At 37.3% G+C, this 21,738-nt stretch overlaps 1 protein-coding gene across 3 annotated transcripts in view; it reads left to right on the top strand.

Moving 5' to 3' along the window:
- ALG6 (ALG6 alpha-1,3-glucosyltransferase) overlaps positions 1–21,738 on the top strand; it is a 43,819-nt gene extending 22,081 nt beyond the window's left edge. For all 3 annotated transcript variants that reach the window (XM_061633293.1, XM_061633290.1, XM_061633292.1), the window contains exons 4-15: positions 3,346–3,435; positions 5,161–5,249; positions 9,517–9,599; positions 10,663–10,727; positions 11,639–11,824; positions 12,339–12,474; positions 14,145–14,230; positions 14,876–14,960; positions 17,299–17,369; positions 18,890–18,958; positions 19,083–19,281; positions 20,050–21,738. In XM_061633293.1, coding sequence (XP_061489277.1) covers positions 3,346–3,435; positions 5,161–5,249; positions 9,517–9,599; positions 10,663–10,727; positions 11,639–11,824; positions 12,339–12,474; positions 14,145–14,230; positions 14,876–14,960; positions 17,299–17,369; positions 18,890–18,958; positions 19,083–19,281; positions 20,050–20,247 — 1,357 coding nt within the window. In that variant the 3' untranslated portion in view covers positions 20,248–21,738. The remainder of the gene's footprint in view (positions 1–3,345; positions 3,436–5,160; positions 5,250–9,516; positions 9,600–10,662; positions 10,728–11,638; positions 11,825–12,338; positions 12,475–14,144; positions 14,231–14,875; positions 14,961–17,298; positions 17,370–18,889; positions 18,959–19,082; positions 19,282–20,049) is intronic.

Here is a 21,738-nt window from a genome sequence, read left to right on the forward strand (position 1 = left end):
CTAATAGAAGAGGTTGCGTGAGCAGATAGAGAATCATAGAATAGTAGATCTTTGTCATGGCATCTTCTCATCCTCCAGCTATAATAAATCATCTAATCTTGATGTACAGAAGAGATTCCTTGCCATTGCCCTCCACATGACCAAATTTGAACTGATCTTTTCCATAGGTAGAGCACATAAAATCTTGGGTTCAGCCCTTTGCCTCAGTTAAGAACAACAGACGAGAGCAAATATCTCTGCCAGACTTTGGGGGTTATCTAACAATAGAGCAAATAGATGGTCTGAATCAGTATAAAGCAGCTTTATATATTAGCGACAAAAAGTTTATGTGTAAGTTATATATGTTCATTAATGTAGAATGTAAAATATTTACCCCACGACCAAACTGCAGCAATATATTTATGTCATAAAATGTATGGATGGTATCAGTGAGAAAGAGGAAAGGATTGCTTAAGAATTAGTAATCTGAAAAAGTTTATAACAGCATTAGAATTTACAGCCATTGAAATGATAACCAATAAATCTCCACTTGTCTATCATCAAAGCTGAAGACTACAGTCCGCCAGTGTATGCTCCTAGTTTGCTTTTGGAAAGTTACAATATGTTCCGCATATATTATGATATAATATCTTATAACAGTGTGGGAAGTGCTGTGGGAAGGGATTTCATTATCATTAGGTTTTGCTGCAGTAACAAACAATTTTGTGATCCACTCTACTGGGTGCAGGGTGGCATATTTAGAACATTGCTCCCCTCCAAATCTTTGCCTTTGAAGAGGCTTCATTATTATCATTATTCATGTATGCTCAAATAGTATTGCCATGTACTTCACGTTCACTCCCTTTGTTCAGGAACAAAGTATATTAAGGTAGGCAGTAAACTAGAAATGTGATTTGTATGTAGTAGTCCTGTATGTAGTTTTTCTGAGCCAGAGGCACAAATTTAAATCTTTCTGCCTTTCCTATCTTTCTTTGGAGCCCATGCATATTTATCAAAGACAATCTTGACAGCATCTTTTCTTCTCATGTTGCCGGTTAGAAATATGACAGTTCTTACCTTTTTTCCTCCCATCAGTATACACAAACTTTTTCTGTGGAATCTGAGGCCAAATAAGAGCACAATGCATGATTAAGTGAATGGGATATTTACTCATAAATTGCAGAATATTAAAATCCAAATGAAGGAGTCATAATTATCCTGGCATGAATAATCTTAAATGGTGGGATAAGGGGCAGAGATGCAGCTTTAAGAAATATGATTTATCATGAATTGTTCATAAGATACTTCAGGCAGCTCATAAGGTATTCAAGAAATATCATTTATTGTAATAAATGTCAAAAATTGGCTGCATTTGAGTGGATAGACTGGCAAAGCTAAGAACTTGCCCCATGGCAATTATAAAATTCTAGTTACTGTGTTTCAAAGAGATTTAAAGGTTCTGGTGTCTTATTTTTGTAACTTTTATTTTTCTTGAATAAAACCTTCCGCCTTTCAACTTGAAGATGTGGCTAAATTCTGACTGATCACAGAAACATAAGTACAGCAAAGTCATATGAATGAAAATCCTTTATCTTAGCACTTTTATAGTGTCTTCTAGAGGTTACTTTCTTGGGCTAAATTAGAGGGCCACTTGAATTTGTTGTTATTGACATGTCTGAGCAGCTTTATGACCCTTATAACCTATTGGGCTGACAACTTTGGTTACAGCTGTAATTAAGTTGTATTTAGTTTTTAGTAACTCCTAATCCTGCAAGCCTGCAGTACAATCTGAATATTGTTGATATGGAGCAGTCTTTCCCCCCCTAAGCCCAATGGTTTGTTTGCTCACAAGACTGGCCAGTCATTCTTTAACTGAGATGCTTGGGTTTTGTGATTTTGGAGCCAAAGAACTGGTATTAGATCTTAGTTTCCCTTAAATAAGATTGTGCTGAAGATTATACAACCTCTAAGGCTGCAGTCTTCTCCCCAATGAGCTGGGAGTAAGCCCAGTTGAACTGAATGGGCCTGACTTCTGCATAGACATGAATAGAATTGCATTGTACATAAACATGAGGTGAGAAATAATAAATGTCAGATTACCTGTATGTGACAATAGTTATTTACCTATTAAAACTAGGTTTAGTTAACATATTGCACACAGAGAGATCGTACCTTATTCCTGTTGTCAATCTCCAATCTGCCATTTGCTGATATATTTGCTTAGAAAACGCTCACAAACCTTGTTCAAGAAAACTGGTGATCCCTTTCTAATAGGAATCATGTGGGATAATGGAATAGTCCTTTCAAGGTATGTGGCCCATTAAAATCCAAAGCTTGTTTTGATATAAAAAAACCTTCTCTGTAGATAACGTAGCTTGAATACATTTTTAATCAGTTTTAGTTTACACTGCCAAATCTTAATTCTCTTTTCTGTTGCACAAATTTACAAACCACATCATGCATGTAGTATAACAGGCTAATCACCAGATTGAATATGCCATCTTGTGAAGGCCGAAGACTTTGGTGTTGGGGTATGTTGTGTCCAGTTGAAGATCGTTGCAGAAGGTTTTAGGGCAAAGGCTGGCCAAGTTGAGTAACAGAGTCCAAAGAGTGCAAGGCTGACTGGAAGAGAGTGTTGCATGTTCAGACTCACTCACATATATAGATCAAAGTGAAATGAATAAAATCTGATGAATCAGTCTTGTGAATCATAATATTTGGAACAGTAATTACTAGAAGCCTTTCATAGGCTGGTAGAATTTAGGATTATTTTAGCTATATTTCCAAGAAATGAAAATTTAATTTCCCAGAACAATTTCAGCTGGTTGTAGCTACAAATTTTATATTCTCCAGAATCTTCATGCCTCATCTTCTGCTATACCACAAACATCAACAACTGCATTCAAGATAACTATGAACTTTTCTTTCGATTTAAAAAAAGGAATCTACAACAGAAATACAGTGGGATTTTTTTTAAAAAAACGACTATTATACTGAAGCTTTCTGTATTAATAGCAGATTTGTAAATTTAATAAACCAAAATGGCAGTGGGTTGTATCCAGTGGATGTGCGAGTGAAGTGCAGCTCTTGTAACAAATCTTCCCCCCCTCCTGCCCCCTGAAGTACTTTGTATCCCTCTGAAACTGCTCTCAATAGGGTATGGGGCCCTTTCTGAACAGTAGAGGCTGCAGTGCAAGGGAGAAATTGGCCAGGATTAGGCAGGGAGATCTTGGTCTAGTGAGGAAAGGGGAAGAGAAAGACCAGTTATGTGAGTTGCCTTCTGTCTCTTTAAAGGAAACTGTTTTTATGTCTTCTGTGTTTAATGGATGCCTTATATTTATTTCAGGGTTTTACTTTGTTTTTCAGGTACTTCAACACCAGTGACAATAATTTGCAATACTGGGGCCTTGACTATCCCCCTCTTACTGCTTATCACAGTCTTTTGTGCGCTTATATGTAAGTTACTTATGTAAATGCATCTCATTTGCTAGAAGAAAGAGAAAAATGTAGGCTGATTCATGTATGGGAGTTGTGATGTACACACACAAGTTTCCCATCCATGATAGGAACGTGTCTATGCCTGTATCTATTTATTTATTTATTATTACATTATTATTACATTAACATCCTGCTTTTCCTCTAAAGATGATGTATATTGTTCTTCCCTCCCCATTGTATCTTCACAGCAACCCCGTGTGGTCGGTTAGGATGAGAGACAGTGGCTAGCACAAGGTCACCCAGTTAGTTTCATGGCAGAATCTCCCAGTCCAGCACTCTCACCACTGTACCACACTGTCCCTTCAGTGGTGTTGTGATGAGGAAGATGATATTAGCTGGTGCTTTTGCATGCTGCTCGTTAAAATGCCTGTATCAGTTTGGACTGGGGCCTATAGAGGAATTATCTCTATAGATTTCATTCATATTTTAATTTATTTTAATTCTTTATCTGTGTATGTTTTTTTAACCTGCATTTCAACTGAGAAATGGCAAGCCTCAGTTAGCAGTGTGGCCTCTGTATTGTAATTTCTGAACACTTATAAAGGTCAGCGCCACATAATGCACAGCAATAATCAAGCATAGATATTACCAAAGTATTGATGTCACTGTTTTATGTCTTAGAAGGGGAAGCAGCTAATGTACCAACTGAAACCGATGAAAGATGCTGATGCTATTTGAGTATCCATAAGTAAATGTGGATAAAAAGCAACCTCCAAGGTGTGAAATGTGTCTTGGTCCTTATCTAGAACCAGTTGAATGGTCCAATGAACTATAGTCCATATGCTGGAAAGCAATATGTATACCTGTGGAACCATGGCTTCATATCATTTTGAGTAATTCTGCATTTGTATGATGGTGAAAGTTTAGGGAAATTTTACTTTGAAGCAGTTTGCAGAAGCTGTAGTCTATTCCACACCAGTGCAGGGTAATAGTCTTGTACCAGTAGTAATATTTTAGCTCCATCTACGCTCAAGACCATGTGAAAGTACAGTGAAATAAATATGTGATGATTCCACATGTGACAGTCTACACACAAGTAGCACATGGAAGTGCTACCCATGTAGTAAAATGGTCACAGAAGAGGCAGCTCTGAATATCCAGATTATCCAGTGCATAAAAGGGCAGTTGTGTCTGGTCTCAGCTCCTATGTGTTCTGTGTTAACAGTAATTCTGGGTGATATCTGACATTGTGCCAGCAGATGTGCACATGACTTCCCCATCTTTTTTCCCCTGGCTTAGTGTTATGTCTGAACCAGAGATTGTGGCTTGTTTGACTAAAAAAAGCCCCCAAACAAAACACCATGATCAGGAAACCAAGGACAAACTTTGGCTTCATATCATGATTTGTTTGGAGTGAAACAATCCATGATTCCCTCTTTAGACATAATGCTAAGGCAGGGATTATAGTTTGTTGCTGCCCCTTACACTTGGGAGGAGGGAAGCGACATGGGAACCATTGACATGCTCACATTCACTATGGTTTGCTGTAATGCTTAAACTTAGCCGGTGTGTGAAATATAAACTATTTTCAGTTCTCCTTATTGCTGAGCAGTGTTTTAATTACTATTGTAATAGATTCATGGTGAGGAAATTGCTTCCATGTGTGTCATCTGCACTGTTAACGTTGAATAAACAGCAGTGTGAATTGTCTACTTTTAAATGTGTTTATACTTTGTTTTATAGAGCGAAGTTAATAAACCCAAGTTGGATTGCTTTGCACACATCTCGTGGGTATGAAAGTCAGCTGCACAAGTTATTCATGCGTGCAACAGGTAGAAAATGGCCTTTTTTCAGCAAAAGCTCAACTGTTTTCGATCCGGTTCTGTGTTTTGCTATGCAGATTATCCATACAAGGAGTGTTCTTAGGGTGTAAAGATCCAAGGAGAGAAATAATTATATCTTATAGTAGCATCAGCCCCCTAACACTCATGCAATTTCATGCTCATGCAAGACTATAGCAAGAAAGATTACTTGAGGTACGATAATGGGGTACAGGGCCCTGAATGAGTAGCCAGAGATACAGCTGACAGCTACTTGGGGGTGAATCTTCTCATGGGCCAGTCTCTAAGGTCAATTAGACTGGAGGGCATGAAAAAACAGAGCTTTTCCAGTGGTGGCTACATACTTATAGGATATATGCTTCTGCGCTCCATCAGTTCATGCTTTTAAATGGGTCTCAAAAACCCAACTATTTTGGGCTGCTTTTAGTTGATATGCTGGGCTGAATTTTAAACTATTAAATGATCTATAGTGAATATTGTTTTAAATTGCTTAAATATACAAGTGTGCTGCTGGCTGTGAATTGTTTTAAGTTGTGGTTTTATATTTTATTGGAATAAGGATATTGTAGGAGGTTTTATTTGTTTTTATGTAAGCTGCCTTGTGAGAGTTTTGTTCTAAAAGGTAGTACAGAAATATTTTAAAATAAGGGCAGTATAATGACAGCTTGCCCATTTGATGTAATAGTTTTGCTGATTTCTACTATATAAGATTAAATTTTGATAGCATTTTGAAATTCATAGCAGTAATTGACTGTAGCTCTTTAGGTATAAGGTACAGATAAGGTACAGATAATGTTGTGAGGTAGAATTTTGGACTGACTAGGTTTAGTTCTAAATTCCATTCAGATGCATTTTTGAACTAGTAGATAAGAACCACAAATACCTTTCCAAGTGTTCTGCAACTTTCCAGAAATAGTATAGAGAAGAAGGCCTAAAGTTAGGCACTGAATAGGTTTGATGGAAGGATTTTTAGTTTCAAATTTATTTTGTGTTAGCTTTTAAACTTAGCAGTTAGAGGGAATGTCATATGGAGGGGTTTTTAGTACTGAAGTAACAAAAAATATTTTTTAAGAGACACTGGAATGAAGTAGGTGCTAACATACACATTCAAAACCAATATTTATAGGTTCTGTGAATTATTATTTTATAATAGCTTTTTAAAAGTTTGTACGTTTTCCTATATACAGCTACAAAGTTCAGTGTTCATTTGCCTTTACAGCTCAACGAAATGGAGTGTAAAGACAATGTTAATTTTCAGAAGCCTATTGATAGTTCATGTAGTGGTCACTGAAGAAAAACATGGGCAGCAATGTCACAAGAGTAACTTATCAGGCAACTCGTAACAATGCATTTATTAGCTTGTATTCAGTCTTCTTCTGATTCATAGGATTGACTGGAGTCCTGTAAAAAAACCCTTATGACATGCTGGCACTGTCTTATTGCTGATTATCCTGGGCAGAATCAGACACTCCTCCACACCACCTCTTGTGTTGGTCACAAACCTTTCCATCTGGTCTCTAGTAATTGATTATATTTTAAAAATCACTAGAACCAAATTACCCTTGAAATGGTCTTTAATAATGTTCAAATCAACACGCTTGGCAAACCATTGATGTACAAACTAAGAAAATGGATAGACATTCTTTTTAACAATAGCCATTAAACTAGTGCATCAGGGTTACAAAATTCAATACAGTTAAATGTTGACCATTACTTTTAGTTGTTTTAGAAAATTCTCTGTGTATGGAACGCATGCAGAGGTAACAAATTCTGTCAAAGAAATGGCAACACAGGAGTCTCAGATCATTCAGACACCATGATGTGGCATTACATGAATGAACCCTGTGGAGCCATGCAGCTTGGATGCTCCTTCCTCCCTTATTGTGCTGTGACCTCATTACTGGGACATCATAGTTTGCCTGCCCAGTCTGGATAAACGATGACTTGAGCAAACCATAGTTTGCTCACAAACTAGGATAGCTTGCTGTTTTGCCTGAACAACCCTTTAGTGTTGGGCTTCCAGAACAAATTGTACTGAGCATCTGAGGCAAGGCAAGGCCTCTTATTGATCATCCAGCAATGCCTGTTGACTTGCAAGCCATTTAACAATAGTCTCTATTTAAACATGTCAGTGTTGCAGAGAGCTCCTAAAACCACTGGGTTAATACCACCCTGCCATCATATTCTAGGAATTTGGTGGGGTTTTTTTAATTTTTGCTTTGAAGTTCTGTATCTAAAGAAAAATGATGTATTACTTAGCTCTCTTCCAGCATTTTGAACATTATAGGTGCAAATAAAAGGTATAGTCGCAGTTGCTCTGTATCGTAAAAGAAAATTCAAGGTTATTTTATGTCATATTGGAGGAATTGGGGGCTCTAGTTTTGCAAGGTGCTGAGCATGTAGACTGCAGTCTTGTATATAGTTAAGTCATCTTTAATGTCACTGGAAATGAAATGGCCTGTATGCAGGGTTGCAGGGTTTGGTTTTAATTCTGTCAAGGTCATTTTAATTTTAAATGTTTAATTTTAAACATTTAGGGGAGGTATTGGCTTTCTAAAATATAACCGAATGAAGTGAGTCAGAGAAAAAGAGAAAGTAATCCATTTTGATTTCAGAACCGCTACAAGGAGCTACCCTGCAAGCAGTTCATATTTTGAACTCATGTATATATGGCTTGAACAGCTTCTGGGATTACTATTTTAAACATGTCATAAAACCTTTAAGCAGATTTCAATGAAAAGAATGGCATTGGGCTAATCTTCTTGGAGCTATACCTCTTTGGTGGCATTTTTGAAAGAAGCTTTTGGGTTTATGAGAACTCGTTATCAGCTATGAGTACCAGCCCTATGATGCCACAGGATCAAGTTTTGTAGAGTTTTCCTAGCCTTGAGGCTAGCCCGTTCCTGATATTACCATATTAACAGTATTATAACTTATGTATAAAATAGTAATCCAGAAACTGTTCATGCCTTACATACAAGACATGACTCCAAAAAATTAACTACTTTAACGTAGCTCCTTGAAGCACATATCATTACTGTATGAAAATGAGGCTTGCCAGGAGCTCACTTGGAGATGGTGTTTATACCCTTAAAAGCTCAAGCTCTGGGAGATGATACAGCTTCTGTGTTGTTTTCTCAATTATCCTTTTACTTATGTTTTCCCCTGTCTACCATACCAGGATTCCATTTTTACCACGCTGCAGGCGGAGAGGAAGGTTGGAAAAGAAACTAGTGGAGGAGCAGAGTGGGAGATGTAATTGACTGCATCCCTGTTCAATACTCTGAAGCACTGAAAGCAGGGATGGGGAACCTTTTTCAGTCACATTTGCTTCTGGGCAATTTTTCGAGGGCCACATGACAGAGGCAGGAAGAGCAATTAATGTAAAATTTACCTTTGTACAGTAAGCTAGTTTCTACGCACACAGTATCGTCCATCCAGACAAGCAAGAGGCATTGTCAGAGTTCAAGGACATATTCCAGCCAGGCAGAAACACTTGGGGTGTGAAGTAGGGACAGTGAAAGGTGTGGTTTGGGGAGGGTTCTGAGGGCCATATAGGGAGGCCTGGAGAGCCATATTTGGCCCCCATACCTGGGGTTCCCCACCCCTGATTTAAAGACATAGAATAGACAATATCTCCAGCTGAGGATCGAGCAACCCCAACAGAATGTGATCAGTGAATAGCGATGCCACAGAATGTTTGAGAAGGGTATTGTCACTTATAGAAAGGTGTAGTTCTGAATCAGTTTTACAGTTTTGAGTGTATGTAGAGACTTGTGTCTGGTGGCATATGTAGCTAATGCCTATGTTTGTAACATATAAGGGCTTTTGTGTTTTACACAGTTAAAATATATTTATTACTTATTTTATTTATTATTTGATTTATATTCCGCCCTTCCTTCCAGCAGGAGCCCAGGGCGGCAAACAGAAACACTAAAAACACTTTAAAAGATCATAAAAACAGACCTTAAAATACATTAAAACAAAATAACATTAAAAACATTTTTTAAAAAGCTTTAAAAACATCTTTAAAAAAAGGGTTAAAAATATTATTAAAAAAACATATTAACAAGCAATTCTAACACAGAGGCAGACCGTATGTCAGATATATATATGTCAGCTGCAGATTAAAACAATAATGGGAAAATACCAAGAATAGCAGCATAATAATAGGAGACAACATATGAAGCAAATAATTAATAGTTGACCGCTATAAAATAATAGTTTGATTCTTGTATATAATTTTTCTGTCTTTCAGTTTTTGTTGCTGATTTGCTAATTTACATACCTGCAGTAATCTTGTACTGCTGTTATTTAAAAGAGACTTCAGCTAAGAGGAAGGTTGGTATGATTTTTATTTATTATAAATATTTTACCCTACCCTTTTAAAAATGCCCAAGGTTGCTTACCGCATACACTGACATACAATAACAAACAAAATGATAATCAATAAATCGGGAGAGATAGAATATTAAAAAAGATTCACAGATTCTGCTCTGACACAAGACCATTGAAAAGGGAGGTAGGGGAGGCTTTCCTGGGTAGGGACTGAAAAGCCTGAGAATGCCCCCAGGAAAGTCCTCTGTCTCCCAGCCTTCCACCAAATGCAACTCAGATGTTGATAGGTCACAGAGGAGAGTTTCTACAGGAGATCTTAGACGATGCCCATATTGGAGATTTTTTTTTGGTCTTACTTGCACTGTAGACCCTCCCTCCTGCCATCCTGTTTTCAATATCCCAGCCAGTGCAGGTCACAGATCTTACTGTGGGGAAATACTGGTTTCAGCACATGTTTCTGAATCCCACAGTAAACATTCAGACAGGCCTTTTAATCGCCGTGAGTTAATTGAATTACACTTTTGGCAAGTAGTAGAACTTAAGTTTGTAGAGTGATAGATTGGATTTTCCATTGCCTTGTTTGCATCTTTTTTGATGGGAGAAGTGAAATGTGTTGACCGATAATAGTCTCAAACTCTTTCTAGGGCGGGAGGTGGGTGGAGGCATTTTCAGCCTGAGGGCCACATTTCCTTGTGGACAACCTTCCAGGGGCTTCATGCCAGAGATGGGTGAGACAAGAGACCAAAGGGGAAAGAGCAACAGATGTGACATTTACAGTTGGCTGCATTCTAGCCTTGCAAAAGTCACACACCTTTCCATCTGTCCTATTCCTCCAGTCAAGTAAGCAGGAAGAAACACAGTTCAAGGACTCATTCCAGCCAGGCAAAAGCACTCAAGGTGGGTGCAGAGCAAGTTTGGTGAGGAATGTGGCCTGAGGGCCAGACAGAGAGAGCCCCTAGGCCTGAAGCTCCCCTTGGTGTTCTAAGATGTGATGAGTTTTTGTATTTAATATTTTGTAATGTTAGCTTGTGTGTTTTTTTTTAATGAGGTTTTCTTTCTTTCCCAGATTTCTAGTGCTCTCTGCATATTGCTTTATCCAGGACTTATTCTGATTGATTATGGACATTTTCAGTATCCTTGCATATTCTGTGAAGTCAGATCTTTACGTTTTATCAATTCAATTGATTCTCTAACCCGGCACCAGTTTCTTTACTAAAAAGCAATAAGGGATGTAATTGTATGGAAAAAGTATGTTAACAGGAAGGAGCAATTCCTGTTCATTGTGTAAAATGTTTATAAGACCAGTGAGAAAGTTATTAAAGGTACTGTCCTGCACAATTTACCTGAGAATAAACCCCTTGAACACAGAGCAGCTTACTTTCAAGTAAATATACATAGGATTGTGCTGTTAGGTATGAATGGTGCAGCAAAACATTTCAAAATATAGTTATTAGTCTTGTTTTCTTCTCCTGTGCTGAATGTGTTGATACATATGTGTGAAACAGCCATCACTGATTAAACACTAGAGCTAAAAATTGTGTTTACCTGACATTGCCACTAAATACAATTCAATGGAAGCAATGTATAGGCCTAATTTTTCTCATAAACTAATTTCATGTATATTTCATGACAGTTTATAGATAGCTATCAAAAAAAAAGCCTAGCTAAGCTGCCCATCATTATGATGGTTGCAGCTGGTGTGGGCAAAGTATAGATTTTGGGGTCTTTTTTTAATGTTACATGATGTTCTAATGATGTCAGAACAGGTGGACCCAGATGATGCACTTACTTTTAGGATTGTTTCATATTGGTGTTTGAAAAGTGAGGGTACAATCTCACCAGAGTGAAACACTTTGAAGTCACATGGATTTAAAATGGAAAATTAAACCTCAAATCAAATTGCTTAAAGCGCTCTCATTAAAAGCTGTGGGATTTCACACTTTGACTGAATTATGTTTATGGCGGGGCAAGAGGAGACTATCGGAATTATTTTCTGTATAACTTAACTTTTCAATCTGTTTTGCCCTTAACACTAAAAACATATATAATTCTGTGAGCCTTGGCTTTGCTTTGTGGGGAGTGCTTTGCCTGTCTTATGATTTGAATCTTTTGGGCTCAGTAGCATTTTGCTTAGCTCTAAACTACAAACAAATGGAGCTCTACCATTCTTTGCCCTTCTTCTGCTATCTCTTGGGAAAGTGCTTCAAAAAAGGCCTGGTGGGGAAGGGGTGAGTATCTTTAAAAGCCGACATCCAGAAAATGGTCCTGGAATGCACTTAGGCAGCCTTGCCTTGGGAATTTGTGCATGTCATTCATTTCTCGATTAAGCTTTTGGAGAAGGGATTCATGTCATTATAATTCTTTACTGCCCCCCTCCCCCAGTAGAATATGTTTCTCCTAAGTCATTAAATAACATACTAAATAGTTTTAAGAGTGTCCATAGTGTATCAAAATACACACAACTATCTTTTCTCTTCAACACCTGTCATTAGCTAAGCACAGGTCACAAATGGACACCCAGATTTAGAAGATAGGAAGTTTAGCATATCTTTTTCAACATTTAAGTTTTCTTATCCCTGATCAACTCTGCTGAGTGATTTCTCACTTTAGGTTATTTATTGCGTGTTATGTATGGTGCTTAACCCACCTTTATGTTTGAAAGGGCACAAACATTGTTTTCTTTCATGTGGCCACTTCTTTTTCTTCCTCAGGGCTTGGATTATTTTATACTTTTTCTTACAGGTTGTTGTTGTTAGTGAAACTGGGGTTTACCGTAGTAGCTTCCTTTGCTGTCTGTTGGCTCCCGTTTTGTACAGACGTCGAGCAAATTTTGCAAGTATTCAGAAGGCTCTTTCCAGTTGATCGGGGTTTGTTTGAGGTATGCCTCATCTGCCCTGCCCCTCCCCCCTTACAAGCTTCTTGTAAATGTTTTATATTTTTAGCTCCCTTGAGAAACCCTCACTTTGACCCTTAGGGATTTCGTGTGGAAGATACACCAGAAGGCTAGTAATATGATCTGGCTTCTCTGACCGTCATTTCTTGCCAGTTATTTAATCCAGTGTTTAACCCCTAGCTCAGCTGGCATCTTCCAGGATATTATATGAGTAGACAACATTTATCCCATCGTCAGATCTATAGTTCAGATGTACATTTTCCATTCACATAGATTCCACAGTAATTAACAGAGTCCTTGCACAATATTATCTAGAGGATCTAAAAAAATGAATTAAATACATTATCTTTTTTACTATTCCAAAATAGTCATTGAATTGATGTTAACTGTTACATGCTTTAAAAGGCATTGAGAGCCCTGTTTTGCTGTGTTGAAAAGTACTATCTTGCTTTGCTAAAGTAAAGCCTAAAGGTGTTGAGCATAACATAGATGGTTTTACTACAGAGATGACATCTATTAAGCGCTTTGTACCATAGAGAGAATGAAATAGTGATACAACTCAGCAGTGGACTTGCGTCTGAAAACCATTAACATCTTTAGTACTGGTGCTGGCACATTGGAAGAAAAATTTAAGGATCTTACTCCCCAGTCATATGTTGACATTTTACACAAAGTGTGAGGTATATAGAAATTCACAAGCCAAGGAACTGTCAACTAATTTGGTGTGTTTACATGTGTATTTTGTGGGGGTTGCATATTCTTAGGTGTTACTGATGTGAGCCTGCACAATTTTATCCAGGGCAGCTTAGGAATTTTAGTCTAATGTTAGCCGAAATATTTTCTGAGCTGAGCAGAGGAGTGACTGATTTGGATATTAATCTGGATAAACTGAGAAACTGTCTGCGTAAGCAATGCATAGTAAGTTTATACTGGGGTGCCTGTGACAGGTTGTTTGAATTGGTTCCCATTTACAGAGATGCCTACAAGTGCTGATAGTTGTAAAACTTTGCTGGCTATTAAGTTGGCATCTTATATGTTTGTGGGTGCTGCCAAGCACTTGTCACCTTCAGCAGATTTGTAGTGTATGTTCTGTATGCTTGTAAGTGAACAAGAAGGGATGGCTCAGTTCTTGGTAGTAGCTTTCTTGCTGTTATGTCTACACAGCTGTGATTCAAGCAGCTGTTTAGGGATGAGTTTCATGAGCATGCTAGCTGTGCGGTTACAAATTTAATTTGGAAAGTGATCCTAGCACAACTGCTAATGTCTTTAGACTTCTTGATTTATTAGGGTTAACTCTGTCATTGCTAGCAACTAGCAAGCAGAGCTAAATATGTTCCAGTAACAGAATTTGGCAAACTATAGCATGGCTTCACATTTACATAACAAGTTTTATATTTCTCTTAATATTCTAAAGTATGATTATAGGTGATTTTTAAAATAACATTTACAAGCTCTGGGCTCCTGTATTTAAGAATGTACTTCTGCTAATTAAAGGTTTCTTTTAATCAAAATACTGTTGTCCACTCTTTTGAATCAAGGTCACACAGATGCATTTAATCTTGGCCACAAATATTAATCCATGCAAAATATCTGTCACCCAATGTGTCAATAAGGCTCATAAAAAAAATAATGCGACACATTTAATATCTTTTCAGGATAAAGTGGCCAATATTTGGTGTACCATAAATGTCTTTTTCAAAATAAAGGCTATGCTGTCAGCAGAAACTCAGCTTAAGCTAAGGTAAGTAAGAACAGAAGTCGACCAATTCTAAGTATGAATTATGTTACTCTTAGGATCATATTTTAAAACAACCTCATAATAATGCCTTCTTTATGAGGGCTCCTTCTTCTGTGGAATGCCCTCCCCTTAGACGTATGACTGGTGCAAACCCTGTTATTTCAGTGCCAGGTTAAAATTCCTGTCTAGGCATTTTAAGTTTAGTAAGTTATTATTTAACCTTCTCTGTTGTTTTTAGCTGCTTTACTTATTTGATGGTTTATTTTAGAATGTATTGTTTTATGATTTGGTTGGTTGTTTTTTACTTTCTCATACCTGTATTGATGAAGGGCAGGTTATAAATATTTTTAATAATACATTATAATTTTATTTAAGATTGTATACCTGGTTCAACCATCTGAATAGAAACAGTTGATTTAAAAAGTGAATAGAGTCATGCTGCTGCCTTCTGCTTGTTGGTTTAATCTGTGTGTTTAAAATCAGGAAACTGAAAATAGAAACCTCATTACTTATTTTTCTGCATAAGTATAAAAGGTGATCTATACCAACATTTTAAGTATTTGAAAAAAAATCAGGTCTGATTCATGGTTTTAAGAAGCTGAACAATGTTACTGAAATAGCATTATTAATATATTATTTTATGCTTAGCTTTGCTTTAACATTCCTGACCGTACTTCCCAGTTGCATAAAACTAACTCTGCAGCCTTCTATCAAAGGATTTAAATATGCTTTGGTAAGTGTACAACCAATTTTTTTTATAATAAATACAAATATATTTCCCTTTCTCTATTCCCACTCTGCCTGGATTTGTGGGGAGGGGAGAGGAAAATAAAAAAGACAGATAACAGGAACGTGTATAGTTATTACAGGCACAGAAATGTGAACTGCATGACTAAAAAAAACCCCTCCATCTCATCAGTTATGCACCAGTTTTTCAAGGAAGTTCTCTAACTGGTGTATTAAACTGGGGAAGGGCTGTAGCTCAGTGGTAGAGCATCTGTCTTGCATGCAGATGGTCCCAAGTTCCATGGCATCTCCAGGAAAAGCTGGGAGAGACTCCTGTTTCAAGTCCTGGAGAGCCACTGCCAGTCAGTGTTGACACTACTGAGCTTGATGGACCAATGATCTGACTCTGTATAAGGCAGCTTTCTGTGTTCCTAGATTTTCAATTTGGTAGAACAACATTCTTGTATATGTACCATGTGATCTCTTAAGAGTAAGAAACCCAAAAGCTGGCATACTTGAATGGCTAGGTGCTCTATCTCAGATGGACCAGTCTGGCTGCTCTTTATTCTTGTCTGCACACTAGAAGATGGTTGTTTAGAATCAAGTTGTGGTATGCCGTGAAACTATGAAGTTGGAATCATCCATCCATTGGAGGGATTATTGCTTTCCTCCCACAGATATTTCTTTAATTTTTGGTCACTTAAAAAATAGGATGATTAGGATGAGGCCACACCAACTAGTATGTAGACTGTTTGGTCAGTGCAGGAAATCCAGAATGATGCAATCTCCAATAGGTGGCTGTCCAAGGCCCCTAGTGAGGAAGAGCCCACTTCCCCTCTGTGAAATGCTCTTACTGTCAAAATGTTTCTCTGTCACACAGTGCATGATCTCTGGATCATGACACCCTCCACCCTTTCATCAAAATTATTGATAAAAATATTGAAGAGTAGCTGGCCCAGCACAGAGTTCTAGAGCATTCCACTCGAAACCTCTTTCCAGTTCAAGGAGGAACAATTGATGCGGACTTGTTTAGTGCAGTTTTCCAACCACCTCTGAATTCATCTGACAGTATTATCATTTAACCCATTTGCTAATTAAAATATCAAGGGAAACATTGACAAATGCTCTGAAAAGGGAAACACATTTTTTGCCAAAATGTTCAGTTTTTATCCTGCAGCTTAAAAATTATATAAAATACTAGAGACAGTAACATATCAGTTTTAAATACAGTTGAAATAAAGAAAAATGTTCAGAAGCACAGTGAAGTTTCAAGCAACATTCCGTGATGCTCTAATACAGCCTTCCCGAACCTGGTGCCCTCCAGATAGTTGGACTGCATCTCCCATCTTCCCTCACCATCGATGATACTGGCAGGGGCTGATGGGAGTTGTAGTCCAAAACATCTGGAGGGCACCAGGTTGGGGAGAGCTGCTCTAATTAGTACATACAAGTACATATGAGCAAAGGCGGCCCTATTTACTTAAATTTTATGGAATATTCCACTGCTGTTAGTCTTGGGAAACCGTTAAACTGGGGCAGTCACTAAACTTAAACTTGTTCAAAACTGTTGGAAGAGATCACTTGTCCAACTGTTTTTCAGAACGGAACAAACTGAAATATATTTTTATTAGTAGTTCATTATGATCAACCATAATCTATCTGTCCTTAACATGCTAGTCCATCTGTAGTTAACGTGACTAAATCTCCAACTTATACTCTTTTAAAACCATAGTATAACAATTAGTATTTTCAAAGCTATAAGGACATGTAGAAAGGAGTTCTTGGTAACTTTCCTACAGTTGCCCAGGACCATGTTTATATCTCTTTGCATTCTCCTGGCTTATTTTCCTGCTTATATGAAGCTGCATGTGCACACAGAAGGCTCATCCAAATCTTGTCTCATAGAGCCATGATTTTATAGTCTAAATTACAGCCTCTGTGTTTAAGATGGTTAAGGATTTCAGGTAATATTCTGTAATGCATATGAAAAAAAGTATTAAAGTCTAAACATAAATTTAATGCTATATTCACTAAGTGAAACCAATATGGGGTTTGGGTTTAATCTATTTTGACATTTTATATTTTTTTACATGGCATTATCAACCATGAGCCTTTGGTATAAAGCAGGATATAAACAATTACTTGCTGGCCAGATTTCCAGAAAATACTGTTCTTTTTACAGCAATACAGTCTTATGTACTGGCTTTTGTCTTCTGCTGTAAAGTCAAATATCTTGGCCACTGTTGCTGAATAGCAAAAATATCCTTTACATGGTCCTGTCAATAGAAATATAAACAGTGCTGGTTTCCTCATATGTTAACACTTGTTAACTTTGTTTTTAAAAGGTTAGCTGTGCATTATCCTTCTTTCTGTTCTCATTCCAAGTGCATGAAAAATCTATTCTTCTAGTTTCAATGTAAGTAGTATTTTGTACTTAAAAACATTTTGCACCTTATTTGTTGACATGAGAAGCATCTATCTATGTAAGTAGCACAGCTGATGCAGTGGGTCATGGGATTTGATGTAGAATAAGGCTCAAGCACCTATTCATGGGTACATCTTGGCCTAAGCATAAGAGAGTTGGTTCAGATACCATCATTCTCTTTCCCCAGTGCTCATGAAAGAGTAGCTGGTATACCTAACCCAAGGAGGTGCCCTCTGTGCCCTATTTTTGAAAAGCCCAGTCCTGCATTCTAAAGGATGATGTTATAGTTGCCCTTTGGGATGTGAAAGTAGACTCAGGAAGTAGAAAAATTGTGGGGAGATGGGAAAAGTAACTGCTTTAAAATTGGCCCATATGCTTCAGAGACTGTGCTGGCTTTTGCTGAGTTCACCAAATGTTGAACTCATTTCATTGAAGCTATATGTACTCAGCAGTAACCAGAGCCAGGTTCCTATATTGTACTACTGTCAAGCTAAGATTTTAGGATTCTCTTGTGATAAAAGAGAAGTTTTGGAAGCTGCAGCTGTTTGCATATAACATTAAACCATAGTTTAGTGCTACATGCTTCATTTGAAACAAGCCTGAACCAAGACTCAGCCTTGCACACTCTTCCTTCCCTCCTGCGTGACTAGGACTTTGCTTTCAGTATTTGCTGTCAGTTCTCTGAATATTGTCTTGATGTGTTGTCCAGACCAACAAACTAGCTAAATCAGCTGGCTTCGAATCCATGGTCTGAAGTTCGCTTATTTGAAATGGAAATAAGGCCAATATGTCTTTCTGCAGATCTTTATGTAAGCTTCGTTTCGTTTCAGTTAGCTGCTTTCAGCTATTTGTCTGCATGGATCTGTCAAAATTGCTCTTACAATACATGATAAGGGGAAGGGATGTAGCTCAATGATGAAGCACATGTTTTCATGCAGCGGGTCCCAGGTTCAGCACCTGATGTTTCCAATTAGGTCTGGAAAAGCCATCTGTCTGAAACACTGGAGAGCCACCGCTTATCAGTATTGGCAGTACTGAGCAAGATGGATCAATGGCCTGGCCTGGCTGGTACAAGGCAGCTTCCTGTGTTAAAAAAGTGTCCAAATAGTAGCAGAAAGTGCCATGGAATGTTTTAAGTGTAAGGTGACAATATTTAATATGCCAGCTATGCCTTCTTCCAGGAATGCTATTCCTCTGAAAGAGCAGAGTTAGAAATAAGTTCACTTCACTTACCACAATAGGAGGGTGCATAAACACTCTCCAAGTGCAAATCCATTTCCTCCCTTGCCCTAGTGAACTGTTTAGCCATTATTCTGTATTGTGTATTATCATCATCTTCTAAATAAATGTCTCTTAAGACTGTTGCTTTGAGTCACTTTTATGATAAAAGTGACTAATAAATAGAATAAATAAAAATACAGTGAAAGTGTGATGTTGCAACTCTGCTGTTAACTAATGAAAAGGTTACCTTGACAGTGCTTATGTAGGTTTTATTTCTGTTTTCTCCATAGACCTGTCTGCCTAGTTATACATGAAATTCCTTTTATGTCTACGTGGTTTCTACTTGTTTCAACATTCAGGTGACTTTGAATATTCATATCTCTAAATAATTTTTGCTGGAGTTTATTGAAGTCTCTTCTCTATCCTAAATCGTTGGCATATAAATCTGATAGAACACACATTAATTTGTGCCTTTTTCTACAGCATGCTCCCTCTTCTCCTGAAGGATGGCCTGCTCCTATCATATATTGTGACAACATTGGCCTTTCTCACAGTGTGTGCAACTTCTTTTTCAATATTTGAAAATACTTCTGAAGATAATCTGCAGCTGAAAAATGTTTCCACTTCTGTTAGAAAATACCTTCCCTGGTTTAAGACATTCTCAGCGGTTATTAAGTGTTTAGTAAGTACCTCTTAACACATTTTTGTATGTGCATTGGTTTGGTTAAGAGGTATATTGTTTACTTTTGTGTGTGTTTTAGTTAAACATAAGCCACTGTATAGAGTTGCCAAAATTCCCCAGTCACACTGTAGCCATGTTTTCCACCATGGGCAGACGCTGAAGAAAATTGCTAAAATATTTTTAGCAGTTCTTCTGGGCAGCATCTAGCACTTCATAATTATAACCATCCAAGCTGAATGATAAATTTGAGTCTACCATCATTGTGCATTTATTAGTATCTCCCAGTGAGCAAGCTTTGTGTATGGCCAATCTTAGAAATTCTGTCCCCCTCAGAAATTCAGTTACTTAAATGGGCCACATTGGGAGCAAAGCTAAGCCTTAGTTTAGTGTGACGTGATCAAGCCACAGCAAGCTTTGGGCTTCCACTTTTTCTTAACTGCAGTTTTCTGTTATGTTCAAACCAACAAACTGGTTAAAGTTAGTGTTTGAAATAAGCAATGAGAAAGTGGAGCATGAGGATGGTTCCAGCTCATTTGGGCTTGTTCACATCATGCAAAACTGTGGGTGAATGCGACTTTGCAATGTAGATAATGTGACCATGTTTGCATCAACCCTGGCATCTGGTACATAAGACATCACCTTAGATACATTGTATTTTCTGAAATATTGTCTATAAGGATGATGAAAACAGAGCACCTAAGCAATGAAACTTACTGGACATTGTAAATCAGTGCTAACCAGTGTACCTTTTCTCTCTCCTCCTTTTAGTTCCTTGTCTCAATAACTCTGATGGGCATCCTGACTTTAATGAGTGCTATGTTGGATCCTCCACAAAGGCTACCAGATTTATTTCCTCTAGCTGTCTCTGCTGTATCCTGCTTGCACTTTTTATTCTTCTTGCTATATTTTAATGTTATTGCAATATGGGAATCAAGAGATAGCCAAAATCAGAAAAAAACCAATTAGTTCAAAGTGCCAACCTGCAAAACTAATGACTAAGACAGGGAAAAAAACCTTTTAATATTTTCATAGATCCATGTCTTAAATCTTTTATAATGGGAGGTATTAAACGGCTTTATTTTTTGTATATGCTGGGGAAAACAACACAAAAATGTTTACATGTCAATTTGTGCTTTTTCAGGAATGTGAATAGCCATTATTAAAAGAGGTTTGACATGAACTCTGTCCTCTGAATGCAATAAAGTACCATAATACATGATGATGTGTTGAAAATGGAAAGTTACGCTGAAAACAATTCAGTAATATCTTAACCACTTATACTGGTTTATTTTGAATACAATTTCTAAATTAATGCAACACTATGAGTGTTTCAGTTTAATGGAGTTCAAAAAATGAAATGTGTTGGATACAGAATTGTATGTTACAGCAGTCACTCTTGTCTCTTGCTACTAAATGGTGTCTCTTATAGTCTATTTGATTACATGCATTAAACTGCCTTCTACAGTATTTCACTATCCTCTGTGATATGCTTAAAATCATCAAGGCCACTGCACTAATATCCATAATTCAGTGTCACGGTGCATGCTCGCATGACTATCTTGTTTCAGCATTAACCTCTATACTAGTTAAAGTCGATTACAAGAGTTCCAAGGTGCAGTTGTGGCTAATGTTATTTTTCATATACATCAACATACCAACCTCACAGCAATATGCAAATTTTATAGCCAAAATAACATTGTATATAGTTTTATTTTAATTCAAAACTTAAAGAATGTACATGCACATGATCACCAAGAACTCAAATCTTGTTGTAAAATTCTTTTTTTGTGGCACTATCTTGTAACAGCCTTTACATTTCATAAGGCCTCCAACTCAAATATATTTGTTGTTTTAAAATGAAGTTATAAGAATTCCAATCCATGTTTAATTCTTTGGTGTTTTGTGGTTATCTCCATACCATCTGCTTGCACTGAAAAAGCATACACAATGTATAAAAAATTGGACCAACTTCTGGCAACTGCTTATGAAAGAACTGAAACAACTTTCTACCATATATTACACATCCTTATCAGGGTTTATTGTTTCTAGCCAAAGATCCACATTCAAATACACCATGAGTTTAAGTAGTCATTTTAAATTCAAATTTCAGCTAGCCTTTAGGATTTTGGCCATGATTGATTTGTTGCCATTTTTTAGCACTTTGTAAAGCATGTTAATACAATTAACACTTATCAGCACAAGCTTTCTATTGCATGTCAGCTCTGCCCAGATTTATTCCTTTCTGCCATTCTGAAAACATTTGTATAACTGTAACATAAAGCCTTAAATATGGGTTAAAGTGGTGCAATTTGCAAGTGTATGGTTTGCCTTGCTGCCATGCAAAATGCTGCACAATATAACTGCAGAGCTCAAGCTGCCTAGTAGCTGTGCCAGGAAAACCAAAATTCTGTATGCATAGATAAAAGCTATTATGCAAATAAATTATAATGTATGCCT

This window comes from Rhineura floridana, chromosome 6, assembly GCF_030035675.1.
Source record: "Rhineura floridana isolate rRhiFlo1 chromosome 6, rRhiFlo1.hap2, whole genome shotgun sequence".
NCBI lineage: Eukaryota > Metazoa > Chordata > Lepidosauria > Squamata > Rhineuridae > Rhineura > Rhineura floridana.